At 42.0% G+C, this 17,541-nt stretch overlaps 1 protein-coding gene and 1 long non-coding RNA gene across 2 annotated transcripts in view; one reads left to right on the top strand and one right to left on the bottom strand.

Moving 5' to 3' along the window:
* Positions 1-656: 656 nt before the first annotated feature.
* LOC134467473 (uncharacterized) lies at positions 657-2,715 on the bottom strand. The gene is made up of 3 exons (XR_010038565.1): positions 2,641-2,715; positions 1,715-2,082; positions 657-751 (listed from the first exon to the last, which is right to left on the bottom strand). It is a non-coding gene; the product is annotated as an uncharacterized LOC134467473 (long non-coding RNA).
* A 9,509-nt stretch (positions 2,716-12,224) lies between these two features.
* Positions 12,225-17,541, top strand: part of LOC134466857 (very long chain fatty acid elongase 6-like) — a 21,608-nt gene continuing 16,291 nt past the window's right edge. Inside the window, exon 1 of the mRNA XM_063220745.1 lies at positions 12,225-12,635. Within this exon, the coding sequence (XP_063076815.1) occupies positions 12,544-12,635 (92 nt within the window). The 5' untranslated portion in view covers positions 12,225-12,543. The remainder of the gene's footprint in view (positions 12,636-17,541) is intronic.

Here is a 17,541-nt window from a genome sequence, read left to right as displayed (position 1 = left end):
TAGAGAGCGCTGCTATTGCAGGATGCAAAAAATGTAACTAAAATGTCAAATGTAACCTAACTACTGTAGGTCTAATGTAAAAAAAAAAATCATAGGTTGCTCCCTGCCTCTCATAACCACCATTTACAATTCTCGTTGCCTATGCAGAACAAGGAGTATCATTAAAAGATCACTCGCGTCCTAGCTTCCATCTGCTCACACTGTTGCCCTCTGGCAGGCACTACATACAGGTCAGGCCCGTAGCCAGCATTGTGGTGCGAGGGGAACGAACCCCTCAACCCCCCCCCCTGGCTACGGGCCTGCAGGTCCATAGCAGCCAGAAGCAATAGAATGAAACACAGCTTCTTCCCCAAAGCTGTCACAATACTGAACGCACGCTTGCAGGACTGTGTTCATCAGTTAAGGAGTCTGTGCACCTCGTAGTGAGGCCTAAAAACTCACCGTGTATAATGACAATAATTTGTACTTGTATTTACGTTTTAATTATATCTGCAGCTTTTTTTTTAAAATGAATTTGTACTGGTATAGTGTTTACTGTTACCATACACACAAATACAGGCACTGCTGAACCATATCACAATTGTACTGCAGCCTACCTCCAGCAAAATAGTTCAAACAATTTCTGGCTTTTAAAACATGGATTATGGGACGATATTGAAATTGGACAGCGTATTATTTATTGAAGAAGAGAAACATCAAGGTTTCAGTAAGAGTCCAATCTTGAGAGAGAGTTGCTTCACAAGCGTTGACCCTGGAACAGAGATCAGAAACAGTTTTAGTGCATTAGAGCAGTGTTTCCCAACCAGTGGTATGTGTACCACTAGGCGTACGCGAGCACACTGCAGGGGGTACTTGGAAACATGTAATTTTATCAAATACATGTAGCTAAGTTACATTGGGATAGAGAAAGCAGCATAGAACTTGACTTAGGGGGTTTTCATGGCACAACGAAAAGGCTTGGGGGTACACAAGACAAAAAAGGTTGGGAAACACTGCATTAGAGTGTTAACAGGACCATGGGCACAGCATGGCATCAACCTTCACAATTGCGTTATAATAACACTGTTATACATATATATAATTTATTATTATTATTATTATTATTTTTTAAGAAGTTCAGAGTGATAAGAAACCACACGTTATTTTGAGGGCAGAATGACACTTCTTCACCACCTCCACCACCACCACCAGTTAAACGATATCCTGTATATGCCTAGGCCTATAGGCTATACTAATTCAACATTTTTTTTAAAAGCACAATACATGAGCACAATACATATGTTTATCTGTGCCATATCTTTCATGGTGAGCCTCTAGTTTAGATTAATGGGTTATGCCACTATTTTGGGGCATAAAGGTGGTAAAGTGTCTTATTTTTCATGTTAAGTGTTGTCTTGCTTTAAGAGAAGTTAAAAGAGGGAATATGTCGCTAAGCTAGTGAAAGTCAATGGATCCGTGTAGCATTGTAGCATGCTACACGGATGCATTGACTTTCACTAGCTTAGCGACATGCTCCCTCTTTTAACTTCTCTTAAAGCAAGACAACGGCTTACATGAAAAATAAGACACTTTACCACCTTTATAAACCCCAGCCAACGATTTTAACTGTATTAAGCCCCAAAATAGTGGCATACCATCTTAATGGTGGCAAGGTGTAAGTCAGGGAAAAAACAACGACAACAAAAAAAAGCACTAGTTGTCTACAATTCCTTACAAGTATTGCAGCAGAGCTTCTGGTGTGCACACACTGGCCCGCTCTCCTCATTCACTTGTTTAAATTTGAGGTGATCTTGCTCCTGGTCTTGAAGTGTGCAGGTGTTTGGTGGAGGGGATTCTGTAGTCCATTTGACCAGAAGACGCCTGTCCAACAATAGGCCTAATGTTGGGTATCGACAGATTAATGAGATCAGCGGGTGGGTTGAAACAACCCTGGAAAGGCCTGGGCCCAGCAGCTTGTCGCTGGGAGGCAGAGGAACCTTGCTTCTGTGTCTTGTTGTGGTCCTCCATTTCAAGGTTAGCTAACGGTGGGTTCAGATAGCAACAGGATTTGCGCAAAAAAAAACGTTCTGTGCTCGAGACAATCTGTGGATGCAACAAGATGTTAGTGGGTTAGCAACTACCCGTAGGCCTATAAGGTAGGCCTACAACTGTGGTCCTGAAACGCAAATCCTTATGAAAGAAAGTATAATAGGAATAGGCTATGAATTAAAAATGCACTTCAAAATAATTCTGAAAGAACTTCACTTAGCTTCTAGGCTACCTGATATTGGAGTCAAGGACATTATTGTAAGTGTAAGGAATGTCACTACATAAAAAAAGGATTTGTTGATTTTTTGAAGAAGTATTATTGTAAGCAGGTTGAGTGAACAGACTACCCATCACAACAGACTACAGACTACCCATACCTACAAAAAAGTATTAAAATTTACCATATGTGAACTTGAAAAATGAGCAAATGTCTGCAAAAAAACTCAACACAATCCTTTAAATTAATAGAAATACATCAGGCTGGGCATTTCTGGGCATTAATACACATAGTACACATAGTAATACATATAGCCAACTGACACTTAGTCAAAACAACAATATGACCTGATTTAAGTTGAGTTCAATTTGATGGTTGTAAAAACACATAATTACCTAATTAAAATTGACAACCTGCGTAGACACTTGTGAATTGTCCTGTAGACAAACATGCCACTGGTGCTTTGCTTTTATACCCCAGAGATGACGCTTGTGTGCAGTGCACCAGGAAAGACAACAAAACATCTTCAGTCATGCCATGCCATTCAGGGCCATTCATGCCACCCACACCCTTTGTTATTCTTTCGCAATGACTCATATACAATAACAGAGCATCCAAGAAATGCAAAAATAAATGTTGATTGTGCCTCTGACCAGAATTACAATTCCACTTACCCCATACACAGGACTACCCGTGTACTGTCTTGCCAAGTGTTTCAGTAGGCCTTCCTTGTCATGGATGCATTCGATAATGTTTTCATCAAAGCAATAACACGGTGGTATGGGCTACTTATGGCGGTATCAAGGTGGTATGCAAAGGCTTGGGCCACTAATGTTTGGCCTACGGTACTTTCACATTACTCCTTCACATTTTGGGAGAAATGTAGTCATTTTCATGTGGAGTGATGCAAATAATCTAAAAGTAGGCTTTGATAAACATTTAGTTACATAATTAGGCCTAGGCCTAGTCTAGATGATTAAATATACCGTCAACATGTCTTTCACTTTTGTTTTCGTGTCATGTCACTAATAATATTTGGAATGTTTGTGCTTGCTGTAGCACAGACCTGCCTAATGGTATGTAGCTCATTCACCACTGAAAGAACAATAGGTTAACATCCAATATAGGGAATAAATAATTATGGCATGGATTTATTAATTATATATCTCCAGTAACATTACCTTTCAACAGTTATCTGATAAGTGAATATGCCTCTGTAGAAGGAGAGAGGTGCCGCACACTCACAAGTTAAATAAACAGTTTTTAATGTGACACATTAAAAACTGTTTATTTAACTTGTGAGTGTGCGGCACTTCTCTCCTTCTACAATTGTATTTTCTGGTTGCCAGCACCTCTGTTTCTGGTGTGCGTTTTGCACCTCCACTCATCAAGTGAATATGCCTCCTCACAGGATATATCTTCACAGTAATAAAATGTTAACCTTTCTAGGGATGATCAGAGCCAAACTGCAAATGGCTATTTCCTTCGCCGATGTCTTGCATTTTTTAACTTTGCATTATTGAGGGATGCTGTTCTTGTTAAGAGAATGTACAATATATAGCATAGCACAACCAAGCTAGCCAACTACTGGTAGTGTCATTCAAAAACCGATGGCACTTGTGTCAGTGCACTGACGTTTAGTGCATAGTACTGAGGTCTTTAGTGCGCAGTGTTGAGGGGATATTTGGACTTTCAGTGCACTGATTTTTTAACGTGAGCGTCCTACACATCGAAACCAACAGTAAACGGCACCACGAAGCATGTAGTTGATTTTCCCCGAGAATGGGCTCAAACATAGTGCCCACAGTGCACAAGTGCACCATTTAAGACAGAGCACAAGTTCAACTCTTCAGTTTTTTGTTTATAATAGTAATCTTCTTCTTCTTCTTCTTCTTCTTCTTCTTCTTCTTCTTCTTCTTCTTCTTCTTCTTCTTCTTCTTCTTCTTCTTCTTCTTCTTCTCTTCTTCTTCTTCTTCTTCTTCTTCTTCTTCTTCTTCTTCTTCTTCTTCTTCTTCTTCTTCTTCTTCTTTTTCTTCTTTTTCTTCTTCTTCTTCTTCTTCTTCTTCTTTTTCTTCTTTTTCTTCTTTTTCTTCTCATCATTATTCATTTATTATTTATTTTTTTTTCATTTTTATTTAAACTCGAAGAATCATTGAGAGCCCAGCCCTCATTTACAATGATGTCGAGTAAAACAAACAATTACACATATAAAATCATATATATATACAACATACACAATGCAACATAAATCATATAAGAGGTAAAAATTAAGACAAACTATGAATTAAAACTTATGAGTTAAAACAAGTACAAGTATGTGATAAAAAACTTCCCAGTATTACTTTAAAATGTTCTAATGACACCAAGGCTTGAAGACCTATCCTTTGTTGTAGGGTATTCCAAAGTGAAGGTCCACAGACACTAAAAGCCGTTTTACCCAGTTCAGTGCGGGCATAAGGGACCTCCAGTAAAAAGTTGCTGCTGCGGGTTTGATATGGGTTGGAGTGCCAAACTAAAAGAGATGAAATATAAAATGGGAGTTTACCAGTGAGGGCCTTAAAAATAAAACTAAAATAATGCATGTCCATGTCCATTATTATGTTGCAGGAAGAATAATGTGCATATGAGAGAGATGCCTTTGGGAAGAAACATGTGAGGTGCGTTGTGTGAGGGGATGGAGCCTTATTTGCAAACACACCCATTTCCCGGCAATGAGATATTACAAGATGTCTTTGGCGTCTTACATTTTTGCTTTTGTCTTTGCTGTGGGTGCTTTCCAATGCAGAGTTGAGATTGTTCATCATAGGCGTGCACATAGGGACGAGGTGGTGCTAAAGCACCTGCCCCTTTGCCCTACTGGATAAAATATCCTTTTTGAAAGTACTTTGTTACAATGTACCGTAGTCCATGTTGACATGAAAATCTACAAATGTGTCACGATCAAAATAATTTGACAAAAGTGCCCCAATCTAATAGCCTCTGTAGCCTAGTAAGGCACTAGGAAGTTCCACACGCCCCCACGGCCCCTCTTCAGCACCTGCCCCCTAAAATGTCTGTGTACACCACCGACGTTCGTCCACACATAAATACTAATGTGAATGTGTTTTTGCACAGGGTATGAATATCAGGAACATGTACAATTCCAAATCTGAAGTAGCTGGACACTCAGTAAATTGGGACTAAAAACAAATATTTTCGTATACATTTCACCCATATATTGGAGAACTGTCTGCATTCCTGTGCCATGGATGCATTCCATAGCATTTTCATCAAACCAGTAACATGAAAAAAGTGCAAAAGTTTGGACCCTTATCACATTAGGCACTTTTTCATGTGTTGGGAAATATGCGTTAACTTTCACAAGAATTAATGCAATCAGTCTATTCTAAAGGTAGGACATTACACAATGCTATTTACTTCCCAGGTTGGACTGCTGTGCAAAATGAGTTGGAAGGCTGCTTGTTAGTGAATCTGTCCAAAACCGGTCTTTGGGGTGACCATCCTTTTCACTTTTGTTTTCATCTTGTGATTCACCATAATAACATTTAATAACATTGTTTGGATTGGTATGTGTAGCACAAAGGCCCTTCCAGAGGATTTCATCCCGGGCCCTGTCAAACCTGTCAATCCTGCTTTATGTTCTGCTGCACGCATTCACTTTTGATTCTCAAGAAGGCTGTCATATTTGGAATGATTGTTTCATTGTTGTATAACACACAGGTGTGTTTATTAATATGCATACGATATACAGTATGTCTTTGGGAAGGGAGGGGTGCAGGCAGTGTTGCCAGATGTGTTTGATCAAAAGGTTCTCAAAAACCTCAGAAATGCGCTACATTCCACCAAAATTCGACAAATTACATTGACTAGTATGGGCCCAAAACTGCACAAAAAACACCAAATGGCCTATAAATATTTTTAACCTGCAGACGGCCTTCCCAAGTAGCCCAATTGGGCGGTTAACCGCCCAATCTGGCAACACTGGGTGCAGGTGTGAGTGGATGGAACCTTGTTGGCAACCACACCTGTGCACTTCTTGGAAATAAGAGGTATTACAACTTCAGCATCCAGTGATACTTGACGTCATGTTTTGATTTTAGGTCTTTCATTTTCGTTTCAACCTTTGTTAACGTCAATAATGATAATATTACAGGGTTGCAGGGTTGTAGCACAAATCTACTTGATTGCAAATCCAGTTTTGCATGGTTGGGCAGGCCTGTATTGGGCGGATGGAATGTCGGTCAAAAGACACAATCATCAGACAAACCCAAATTTGATTTTGTACAATTGAACTCGGTGGGTCGGGACCCAAAAGTGGGTTGCAGGGGAGTATTGGGGGGTTTGGTTTGCGACGCTGTGGTGTGAAAATGTATTAATTAATTACCCCTTTTATTGTCCCAAAATTGCAAAAATTAATAAATGAATGTCATGTCGAAGACAGGGAAGACAGACATTTTTAATTAATACTCTTCTCCACTAGTTGATAGACGTGTTGTATGTCTGCATAAAATGTGAATGCTGATGCATAACATACTGTATGTATGCTATCAAGTGCATGGTTATCTTTTTGATAATTAGAATAAATTGACAATTGACAGTTTTGACAGCGTAACACAAAATTGGGTCACAATGTAATATTCGTTGAAAATTGTGGGTCCTAAGACTGTTCTTGTTAAGTTTCATGTTTCTAGTTATAGTTACTGTTTTGCCTATACACCTGCATCTTAACAATTAACTTAGTGAACCTATTTTAATAAGCAGTCAGAGATGGCAACCTGCCCCCCTACCCAGATCCACGTGACGTGATATGTTTGGCACCACGTTTAGATCACCCAAATCACTGTGGACAGACAGGCAGGCAGACAGATAGACAGACAGGCCGACTGACAGACAGCGTTATTGTAATACTAAGCCCATAATCCCTTCCAGACGGCAAGGTAATTCTTACAGGAAGAAGCGTGACACATTTGTCGCCACAGTAATCATTTTAACCAGCAGAGGGCACTACATTTCTTTTTTTGACAGGACATTTCAATGCACTTTGGGTGGAGTACATATAATAGGATGGCGTCGCCAGGCTAGGGTGATCCCAAAGTCAACAGTTGGCTTTCGCCCATGCTCGGATCACCCCACCACACTTATCTCTCTCTCAAACACACACATACACACCGCAGGCAGGTGAGAGGGCATCAACCACAGTGAACCTGCTGAATGTAGGCTACTGATAGTACGATTGTGTAACAGGACCTGTAATAGGGCCTATTGGTTTTATCTCTTAACTATATTCTTAGAATACTCCTCAGATAGGCTGTAGGCCATCGACTAGTGAACCTGCCGGATGAAATAAGTGATAGCATTCACCATTGCGGGATAGGGTGAATTTTGACATTCTAGTTTCTAACTCTACAAAAACAAGGCAGAAAGACTTGAACAAAATGATTCTATCAAACAGCTTCCTTGGCGAAGGTCTAGTTAGTAATTAACCAGTGCTCTTCCCCATCCTCCTGTGGTACCCTGAGTATGTTACCGTCACTACACTTATTTCTTCAGGAAATACAAATCTACAGAGACTACAAATCCAGTTTTGCATGGTTGGGCCTGTTGTTTGGTGGGTGGAATTTTGGTGAAGAGACACAATCAACAGACAAACCCAAAATAGTTTTTCTCGATTGCTTACACACAATTTTCGGAATCAGTTCTCGAATTCTCAAAACTCTACACACAAATCCCCAAAACTCACACACAACGGGCAAAACTCCTCACTACCCCTGAAAAATGCACGTCTTGTCTCAAAACAATGTACTCTCTTCTAAAAAGGTAATTTTGTTCTCAAATGATGACACACACAAGCAGCAATTTTAATCCACTCTAATATGAGCCATTAAACACTAATGGTCATATGGTAAAACACTATACTCAGCTTGACGCACAGAAACTTGTTTTTTTCACTGTTCCACTTACTAAAGAGGGTATCTGTTGTAAAACAATGAAATATTGTTTTCAGAATCAGAGTACACAGATGTGTGGCAAAAAATATATTTTACAAATTTTTCTGACATTGAAAAAAATTGCACTAATTTTCTGTAAAATATTGGGTTACCACATGAAAGTTATCTCTTGTATTACATATTTTGGGAATCAAAAAAAATGTGTGTTCTCACTGCATCCACTCATGTTTTCATCAACATCACATGGGATGATGATTTCAGAAACAGATATGAAGAGAGTTTGCCCATGTGATGAGGAAGTGAACATAGTATGGCAGTTGATTTTAGTATTTCGAATGACATTGTGTTCCATGCGACAACCAGGAAATTTCTTCATGAAAATTGTGTGTTTTGAAACTTAAATATGAGTGTAAAGAAGGAATTGTGTTTATTGTTCAGTGACCTTGGTCAGGGGGGGTGGGAAATTGGTGAGATGTTTCCAGAATTGTGTGTGAAGTACCAGAAATTGTGTGGAAGCAATCGAGGAAAAACTGTAATACTCTTCTCCACTAGTTTATAGACATGTTGTATGTCAGCATAAAATGTGAATGCTGACGCATATACTGTATGTATGCTATCAAGTCATAGAATGTATAATTGTTAGTATATACAATCTATTTATGAAGTGCATGGTTATATGTTTGATAATTGGAATAAATCGACGAGTTTCTGACAGCGTAACGAAACAAATTGGGTCACATTGTAATGTCCGTGGAAAATTGTGGTTCCCCAGAATGTTGTAGTTAAAGGGGTAATTGGAAGGATTAAAAGTGTAATTAATCACGGTCCCGAGTCAGCCAATGCTTATTTGAGTCAATAGTAAGTGAACCATGACTATCACGATCACTTTCACAGTCCGCTGTCAGAGAACTCCAATTGACAGAGCGACCGTTGTGGCCGTGGGAATATGCTTTACATACCGCCAGATACATATTCACATTTGTATCAACTACTGTGATGAAAAATATTCTCACAGCGAGTTTAGTTAAACAGCATTTTTTTTCATGACGGTGTAGATTTTGAGATAGGTATGCCACGGGCACCGCGCTAACTCCGTAAACCTTGTGCCCCACTGAACCACTGTTATAATGTTTTGCCTATACTCCCTATAGGCATGTACACCTAGCCAGGCCGTGCCCTCCTAGTGACGCAACACCTTCAGCGTTGCTGCTAGTCAGGTCAAGAGCAACGCAAGTGCTTTCTGAGTTCCCGAAAAATCGGGAACTCCTCCCGCTTTGTTGGGAAGCAAACAACCATTAGCAAACCAAGGGAGGCAGATCAACCATGCAGTTTGAGAAATGTTAATTGTCAGACCAAGTCTCGGAAGAGATTTGAAGGTTGATGATAATCAGGCTAATGTACACCTGCATCTAAACAATGAACTTAGTGAACCTATTCTAATCAGAGATAGCAACCTGGCCCCCTGCCCAAACTCCATGTGATAAGTGTTTGGCACCACCTTTAGGTGCCACACTGTGGGCAGGCGTACAGACAGACTGACAGACAGGGTTATTACAATACTAACCCCAATGGCCTCAGGGGACAGGGTAATTCTTTATAAGCCCTTTATAAGTGGAGGAGGAAGTGCGACACATTTGTCGCCACAGTAATCTTTTAAACCAGCAGAGGGCACTACATTTCTTTTTTTGGCAGGACATTTCAATGCACTTTGGGATCACCCTAGCCTGGCGACGCCATCCTATGTACTCCACCCAAAGATTTTGGCTCTGTACGGAGTCAGCAGTCGGGCTTCCGCCCAGGCTAGGATCACCCCACCACACTTATCTCTCTCTGACACACACACACACACCGCAGGCAGGTGAGAGGGCATCAACCACAGTGAACCTGCTGAATGTAGGCCTACTGATAGTATGATTGTGTAACAGGACCTGTAATAGGGCCTATTGATTTTATCACTTAACCATATTCTTAGAGTACTACTCAGATAGGTTGCAGGCCAGGGGTCCCCAAACTTTTTTCTCTGGGGGCCACATTATCGTTCCTGACTGTGATCAGGGGCCGGGATCAATCATGTGGGCTTTATACTAGGCCACTGCCTGTTATAACCATAATTTCTAGCACAAAATAGTTCATCATTATAAGTGATTTACAAAAGAAGTGAGTACTTCACATGTTTTTCAATACAAAATACCACAGGTATTCCTTTTAAATTCTAATACCCATGTAAAAATACCAAGAAAAGGTTAGAAAATTATGGTGATTGACAGTGATACAATATAAATTTTAGGCCTGTTTATATTACAGTGAGATGAGAAACTATCAAGACAAGATAGGATTGCTTCTTTGGGGCAGTTGAAATGGTGAGGTTCAGAGAGGTGAAGGGCCGGTCAAAGGGGCATGGCGGGCCGCATCCGGCCCCCGGGCCTTAGTTTGGGGACCCCTGCTGTAGGCCATCGACTGTAGTGAACCTGCAGGATTAAGTAAGTGATAGCATTCACCATTACGGGATGGGGTGAATTTTGACATTCTAGTTTCTAACTCTACAAAAACAAGGCAGAAAGACTTGAATAAAAAATAACAGATAAAAGAATGATAGTGTAACATAGTTAAATGTTCTATCAAACCGCTTCCTTAGCGAAGGTCTGCACTCTCTGAAAGCATTTCTAGTTACTTAATGTAATTGATCTGTAATTACTATGGACTAGCTGCCAAGATAGCATCGTTTGTCTTGCCAAGTCGTTCTGAGCTTTGCCATGGCTCCTCTTTAGACCTGTTGACCTATAGCATGCATTCGATGATATTACTAAACACTACTAAATTCACCTACAGATACTAAACAGGGTGTATGGAACGGGACAGGTGTGGCCTACAGCACAGTGTTTTTTTGCACATCAGAATCAGAAGGTGAATCAGTTTTATTGGCCAAGAGGGTTTGACTCTGGCTCTCAACCTTTTTTGGACAAATGGACCCTGTCATGCGTAAGCCATTAGGTCGTCAGACTTGTAGCCCAAAGGTTGCCGGTTCGACACCCGACCCGCCAGGTTGGTGGCGGTAGTACCGGTAATTAACCAGTGCTCTTCCCCATCCTCCTCCATGACTGAGGCACCCTGAGCATGGTACCGCCCCGCCGCACTGCTCCCTTGGGGGCGCCACTGGGGTCTGCCCTCTTGTACGGGTGAGGCATAAATGCAATTTCATGATGTGCAGTCAGTGTGCACTTGTGTGCTGTGGAGACCCTGTTGAGAGACGCTACTGTAGCAGATCTCTAAACACCCAAGAGACAGCATAGGCCACAGTGTGACATAGCATGGCAATTAATTACCCTTGCCTAGTTACCATCGACTACCAAGGCTCTGCGAGCCCAGCTACCATGCCTTCAATAAAGGATGTCTCTGTGGTCCACATATACCTGCCCTTTCGTGCAACCCAATGCATAACGTATCAACTGTTTCAAATAAAAGAGGATACTACCCCATTTTTCTTGAAATATTTTGTTGTGCTTTTAAACATTTAGGACTCATATAATTGCATATATTGCATAATAGCATATGCAAAATCCCAATAGTGCTTTATTGGATGTTGCGTGTATAATGAATATCTATGTATGATGATCAATAACAATGGCTTTATGTAGGAACCATCCATGCATATTCATTCATGCAAACCATACACCATGCAAATAAGCCACAAGTATTAGGCCTACTTCTCATCTGCATTTTCCCCAATAACAGCCCACACAGGCACCATTCAAACAAAACGTATTCCCTATGATGATGACATAGACAAAGAAAACGAGAGTGTGCATGTAGGTAAAATATGTGGAATATTAGAGACACTTTAACAAATGTTAGTGGAGACAGATACAGGCTATGTAGGCTACTGGGAGAAAGGGGAAAGCCATGGGAATCGGGGCACCTCAGAAAACAAAGTTACCAGGGATGCCATCGGCCAATCACAAGGCAGCCTTCAAGAGGACAGCGAGTTTAACTCCTCCCCCTCGCCTCACATCACTTTTTCAGCTTCCCCGGGCTGCATTCACCCCAACGCCAACGCTGTTCCGTAGGGCGGGAGGCAGAGGACACCAAAGGAGAGGAGACCCACCACGACTATCATCTTCCACTGGAAGGCTTTGGGCCGTTAGTTTTAGCCAACATACTTAACAACATTAAAGCACCACAGTGTATTCCGAGAGGAAGCAGATTTACTTCGTTTTACTTTCGTGTCACTGCAGGGGTTTTTTGTGGTACTCTGCATAGGGTTAACGTTCGCCGGGTGAGGCACAGGACGGTATTACCAGTAAACGTAACGTCAACCCGACAGATTTGACTTGATAACATCGCTTTGCAAAGATGAATGAGACCGATATTGAGCCTCTGGCAGAATATGCATTCGAGACGATCTTCGATGAAAAGGCTGCATTCGAGTGGATGCAAGAGAATTGGTGAGTAAAATGCTTTCGACTGCAAGCGGTAACTGTCAAACAACGCAGCAGGACAGTCCTGCCCTTTCTGCATAAAGTGAATAAAAGATTGTGCCTGTATTGCAAGCAAGGATTAATCCGTCAACTTAGTTCATACCAGTCAAGCTAGGCAAACGACATTTTTGAGAGAGATTGCTGACATTCCGTTCATCATGGGAACGGATGGACTCCCACGGCTCGACTAGTAATGCTTCATGTCAAATAATCCAGTTGCTGTGTGTGGTCCTGTTTTGCAGGCCACATGCTCGGCTTGTATCGCGTCTTGTTCAGCTTTCTATGGTGGAACAACTTTATATTCACTTTATTTATTTTGGCTATAGTACTACTTCCAGTGAGTGCATGCGTTGCTTCAACTGGTTACTTCCTTTTTCCTCGTTGTCAGGTCATTTTATGAAGTGATTTCCTACTACAGTTACTTGCATAATGCCGCTGGGCGACGTGCGCGTGACGTCAGCTACCTGACCACTGTACAGCGCGGTTCGCGAAGCACGCACGCATGCATGCTGCCAGCCAGCCGGTTCTTTGACCTAGTGATGGAGACTGTACTTTGATCCCTCCTCACCCCATCACGTTTTACACCTTTGCCTACTACTGAATGAATGGCACAAGATCCTATCTAGGGCAGGGGTGAAATCAGGCGCAATCAGGGCGAATTTCACTGTCCGTCTGACATGTGGCATCTCCTATTGTGCTTCAAAGAAGTCTGCCGTCCTTGCCAGCTGCAAGCTAAATAGACTGTGATTAATGAATTCTGAATGATTGCAGTGTTACGAACAAACGCTATAACACCGATAGTAATCAGAAGGCAGTCTTGGTTAGGAATCTCTTCCCAGTGCTAAGACCTGTCTAGACTTGACTGGAAGTAAATTGATTTATGATTTTAATTTTAGTGGGACTACATGGGCATATCTGCTGCTGGTGCACTGCATATGTCACATCTCATCTGTAATGCAAATTCCAAACATTTGGAGGAGAGTAATAGTTTTAAAGAAGCCTTTTGGATGAATGGTGAAACCACTAAAATGTTGCAAAGTCCAAAAGCTGCAACTGCAAACTCGAAAATATTCGTTATTACCTCTTCTGACTATGTCTGGCCTGAATGAATAAGAATGGTCAGACACGATTGCAAGTGGCCGATTAAGAATACAAAAATATACATTTACAAGTTCAAGTTCGCATCAACCACAAGGCTGAAGAATCCAGCATCACTCATCCCCTTGGTGCAGTGTTGTTATGATGTAGAAAAAGTGTGACTCATAGCCCACTAGGGACAATTGACCTTATCGATTGACTTACAATTTATTGATAAACAGCATTTTTTTGCCCCAAATCTTAATTGCCCCCCTCCCCCCCATGATTAAATCTAAACATTTTAATTTAAATTCATTTCTATTTCTATTCTTTAAATCCAAAGGTGATTGAAATGTTTCCACTCTTCCCACTCCTCTTCACATGCACTTTGTCATGCCCATTTCACCCAGGTCTCTCGCCAGCTGAGTTGGTGATAAATTGCAATTATTATTTTGTACTGTAATCGATTGACATTTTAATTGACTAAAGTCGATTGATCGATTAATTGTTGACATCCCGACATCATACACTATGCGAACCGGAGTGAGCAGATATGAAGGTCATATCTCCACCGAAAGCAGAGGAGGCGGGACGAGGAAGGACGTAGGCCAATGGGAATGCAGATGGCTCAGTTTCCCCGGAGCTGTGCACTATGTGAATGTGGGAATTATGTGAGATTTATAAGGCATCTCTTTAACTGCTGCTGAAAGACCCAAGTATAGCGGCATTTAATTCACCATTTAACTGGTCCCTCAATCACCAGCCCTGTTCTCTCTCTCTCTCTCTCTCTCTCTCTCTCTCTCTCTCTCTCTCTCTCTCTCTCTCTCTCTCTCACACACACACACACGCACACACACACTATACACACTTCTCCCTTAATAGCTGGGACCTCACTGACTTTTAAACCTTGGCAATAGGCCATTCAGTCATTGTGTCGAATGGTGAAAGGAGGACAGAGAGAGAGAGAGAGACACCCAATAAGTGCCTTTATTCCACTACAAGCTCTGGTCTTCCAAGACACAGTGCTGAGAAGGCCTTGTCTCTCTCGTTCGTTGCCTAGTTAAGTTCACTTACATCATCCCCATAAGGAAGCTGCCTAGTCCCCCAGGGGTGGGGAACCTTTGTCTCGAGGGTCGTATACAGCCCTTAAGGCCGCCTTATCCGGCCCCTGATATAATTTTAATGGTATGCAGTTTCACATGAAACATGTTTTGTAAAGGAATCTTAAAAATGACATTTACAATATGATTACGGTAAGTTATATTTTCTGGGACCTAGTGAAGGTGGGGTCTGAGGTAAAGGTGGCCACCTTCAATATAGGCCTAAAAGGCAGGAGGAAATTCTGGTTTGTCTTCATAATACAGCCCTTGGAAGTGGCTCCTCGAATGAAAAAGGTTTCCCACCCCTGCTATAGACAATGCAAAATGCATAGGAATTGCGCTCAACAAGATTATAAACGCTGTGAGGATTTGCTCATGTAAGGATTAGGTGTAATGTGGCCTGTTACTGCAGATGGTCCTGCTGACAGGCCTATTAAATCTTTGCTAGAAAACACTCATCATAAACGACATCATAACAACATTGCTATGACATTACTGGGTTTCGTAGCCTGGGCCAATAGCCGACTGTTGACTTCGATGTGCGGAGGCAAAATTTGTGGGCGGAGCACATAGGATGGCGTCGCCAGGCTAGAGTTTCGTAGCCTCTTACTGCAAATGGGGCCGCCGCTGGCCGCTGGCCTAATCCCTCTTTGCTGAAAACACTCAATCACCTCAAAAGAACATTGCTGTGACAATGCAGAGAGTCTCAAGTAACCGATTAAGACTTGGTCATTACAATTTTGGTGACAATTAGGGTTATGACATAAGCTTTGTGCAAAGGGGTTAAGTAACATGGTCGTTACAATTTTGGTTACAATAAGGTCATCACAAAGGTTCGGCGTTTAGTTTGACCTTGAAGGTTAACTAGAGAGGTCAGAGCCAAACCCATTTGTTGTAAGAGGAGAGAGTGGTTTGGTGTGGTGTTTGTCCACAGTAAGGTGCCAGCAAGGACTGGACGGGACGAGCTGGACTCTGGCTCATTCACCGTAGTCCTCCTTCGAAAGAAAGGGAGACTAGATTACACTGATACAGGTGCACACACACAGACACACACACACACACACACACACACACACACACACACACACACACTCAGATGGAACCTGATGCTGCAATGACGAAATGCGTTACAATTGTGTGCACCATCAAAACAAACCACAACAGCAGAGACCAAATTCTTCACCACTGCAGGATAGGCCGAATTTTGACATCCTAGTTTCTAACTTCACAAAAACAAGGCAGAAAGACTTGACAAAAATTAGGGTTTAACATAGTCAAATGTTCTATCAAACAGCTTGCTTGGCGGATGTCTGAACTCTCTTGAGTGCATTTTTAGTTTACTCTGAATTTAGCTGCACCATCATCAGCACCTGGGTCACAAGTGCCTCTTTTCCACTGTCATTTTTTCTGGTAGGCCTACAGCTTGACACAGAGCAACTCGGCTGCAACTTGTTTTTCGAATAGGCACCACACAGCTCAATCGTGAAGCAAAAAGCGGTGGCCGAGTCACGCTGTGTTGAGCTGTAGGCCCACCAGAAAAGTGGCAGTGGAAAAGATTCAAATGTGTGCTGGTTGCACATACTGTATGCGGATATTTTTAAATGCTGGTATTTTTTGTGTCCATTTACGTATAAACACGACGTGCAGTAAAAAAAACTCCATTGTGACAGCAGGTGCATTTGAGTCGTGTCCATTCTAAAATCAGTTTACAGGTACGTGCAAACTCGAGGCCAAAACCACTGCTATTTCCAAAACGAGATGGTCCACATTTGCTGCCAGTTTCAATCTCAACGTCAAGGCCAAAACGTGTGTCAAATGAGGACAGCCTGTGTTGTGGGTGAGCCTTCTTTGAAACAGTTAACTGTATTGTAGGCTCCATGGAGATCACACAGGAAACACAATGAGGGTAGTGAAAGTAAAGAATGTAAAAATGTTCAGACCTTGGCTTGCATTTAGGCACACACACACTCTCTCTCTCACTCTCTCTTTCTCTCTCTCTCTCTCTCTCTCTCTCTCTCTCTCTCACACACACTCTCTCTCTCTCACACACACACAAACACATGCTCCCCCCCCTCTCTGTCTCTGTCTCTGTCTCCCTGTCTCTGTCTCCCTGTCTCTCTCTCTCTCTCTCTCTCTCTCTCTCTCCTCTCTCTCTCTCTCTCTCTCTCTCTCTCTCTCTCTCTCTCTCTCTCTCTCTCTCATACACACACACACACACACCAGACTTCCTGTCCTGATTCTGCTGTAGGTGCTGTGGTTTCTCCCATCAGCCTCTCTGTCTCTGTCTCACACACTCACTCATACAACACAACCCGTGCCTGAATTCAAACACATTTAGTAAAAAAAAGCTGCACTCTGGGGTGTAATTCGTGTAGTTTATTTAATCTAGTAGGTTGATAGCATGACAGACAGACGTTTCGGCCTAAGCCTTCCTCAGCGTCTTTTTACTAAATATGAACTTTGCTGCTTACTCGCACCGGAAGACCTTGTAAGAAATGGTTGAGAGTTGAGCGCACTTTCTAAAAAAAGACTGAATTCAAACACAACCACACCCAAACCCACACAGGCAAACGGACAAACGCTCACACACACACTCACAAGGCCCCTGTGCTGTCCTGCTGTGAACTGTGTTGAAGGTGAACCGTGCTATTGATCTGTAATGGTTGCATTACCACACGCTGAGCATGCATGCTGAT

Source organism: Engraulis encrasicolus, chromosome 17 (assembly GCF_034702125.1).
Source record: "Engraulis encrasicolus isolate BLACKSEA-1 chromosome 17, IST_EnEncr_1.0, whole genome shotgun sequence".
In the NCBI taxonomy this organism is placed as follows: domain Eukaryota; kingdom Metazoa; phylum Chordata; class Actinopteri; order Clupeiformes; family Engraulidae; genus Engraulis; species Engraulis encrasicolus.
The sequence above is the reverse complement of the archived record's forward strand: the minus strand, read 5'-3'. Positions and strand labels throughout refer to the sequence as shown.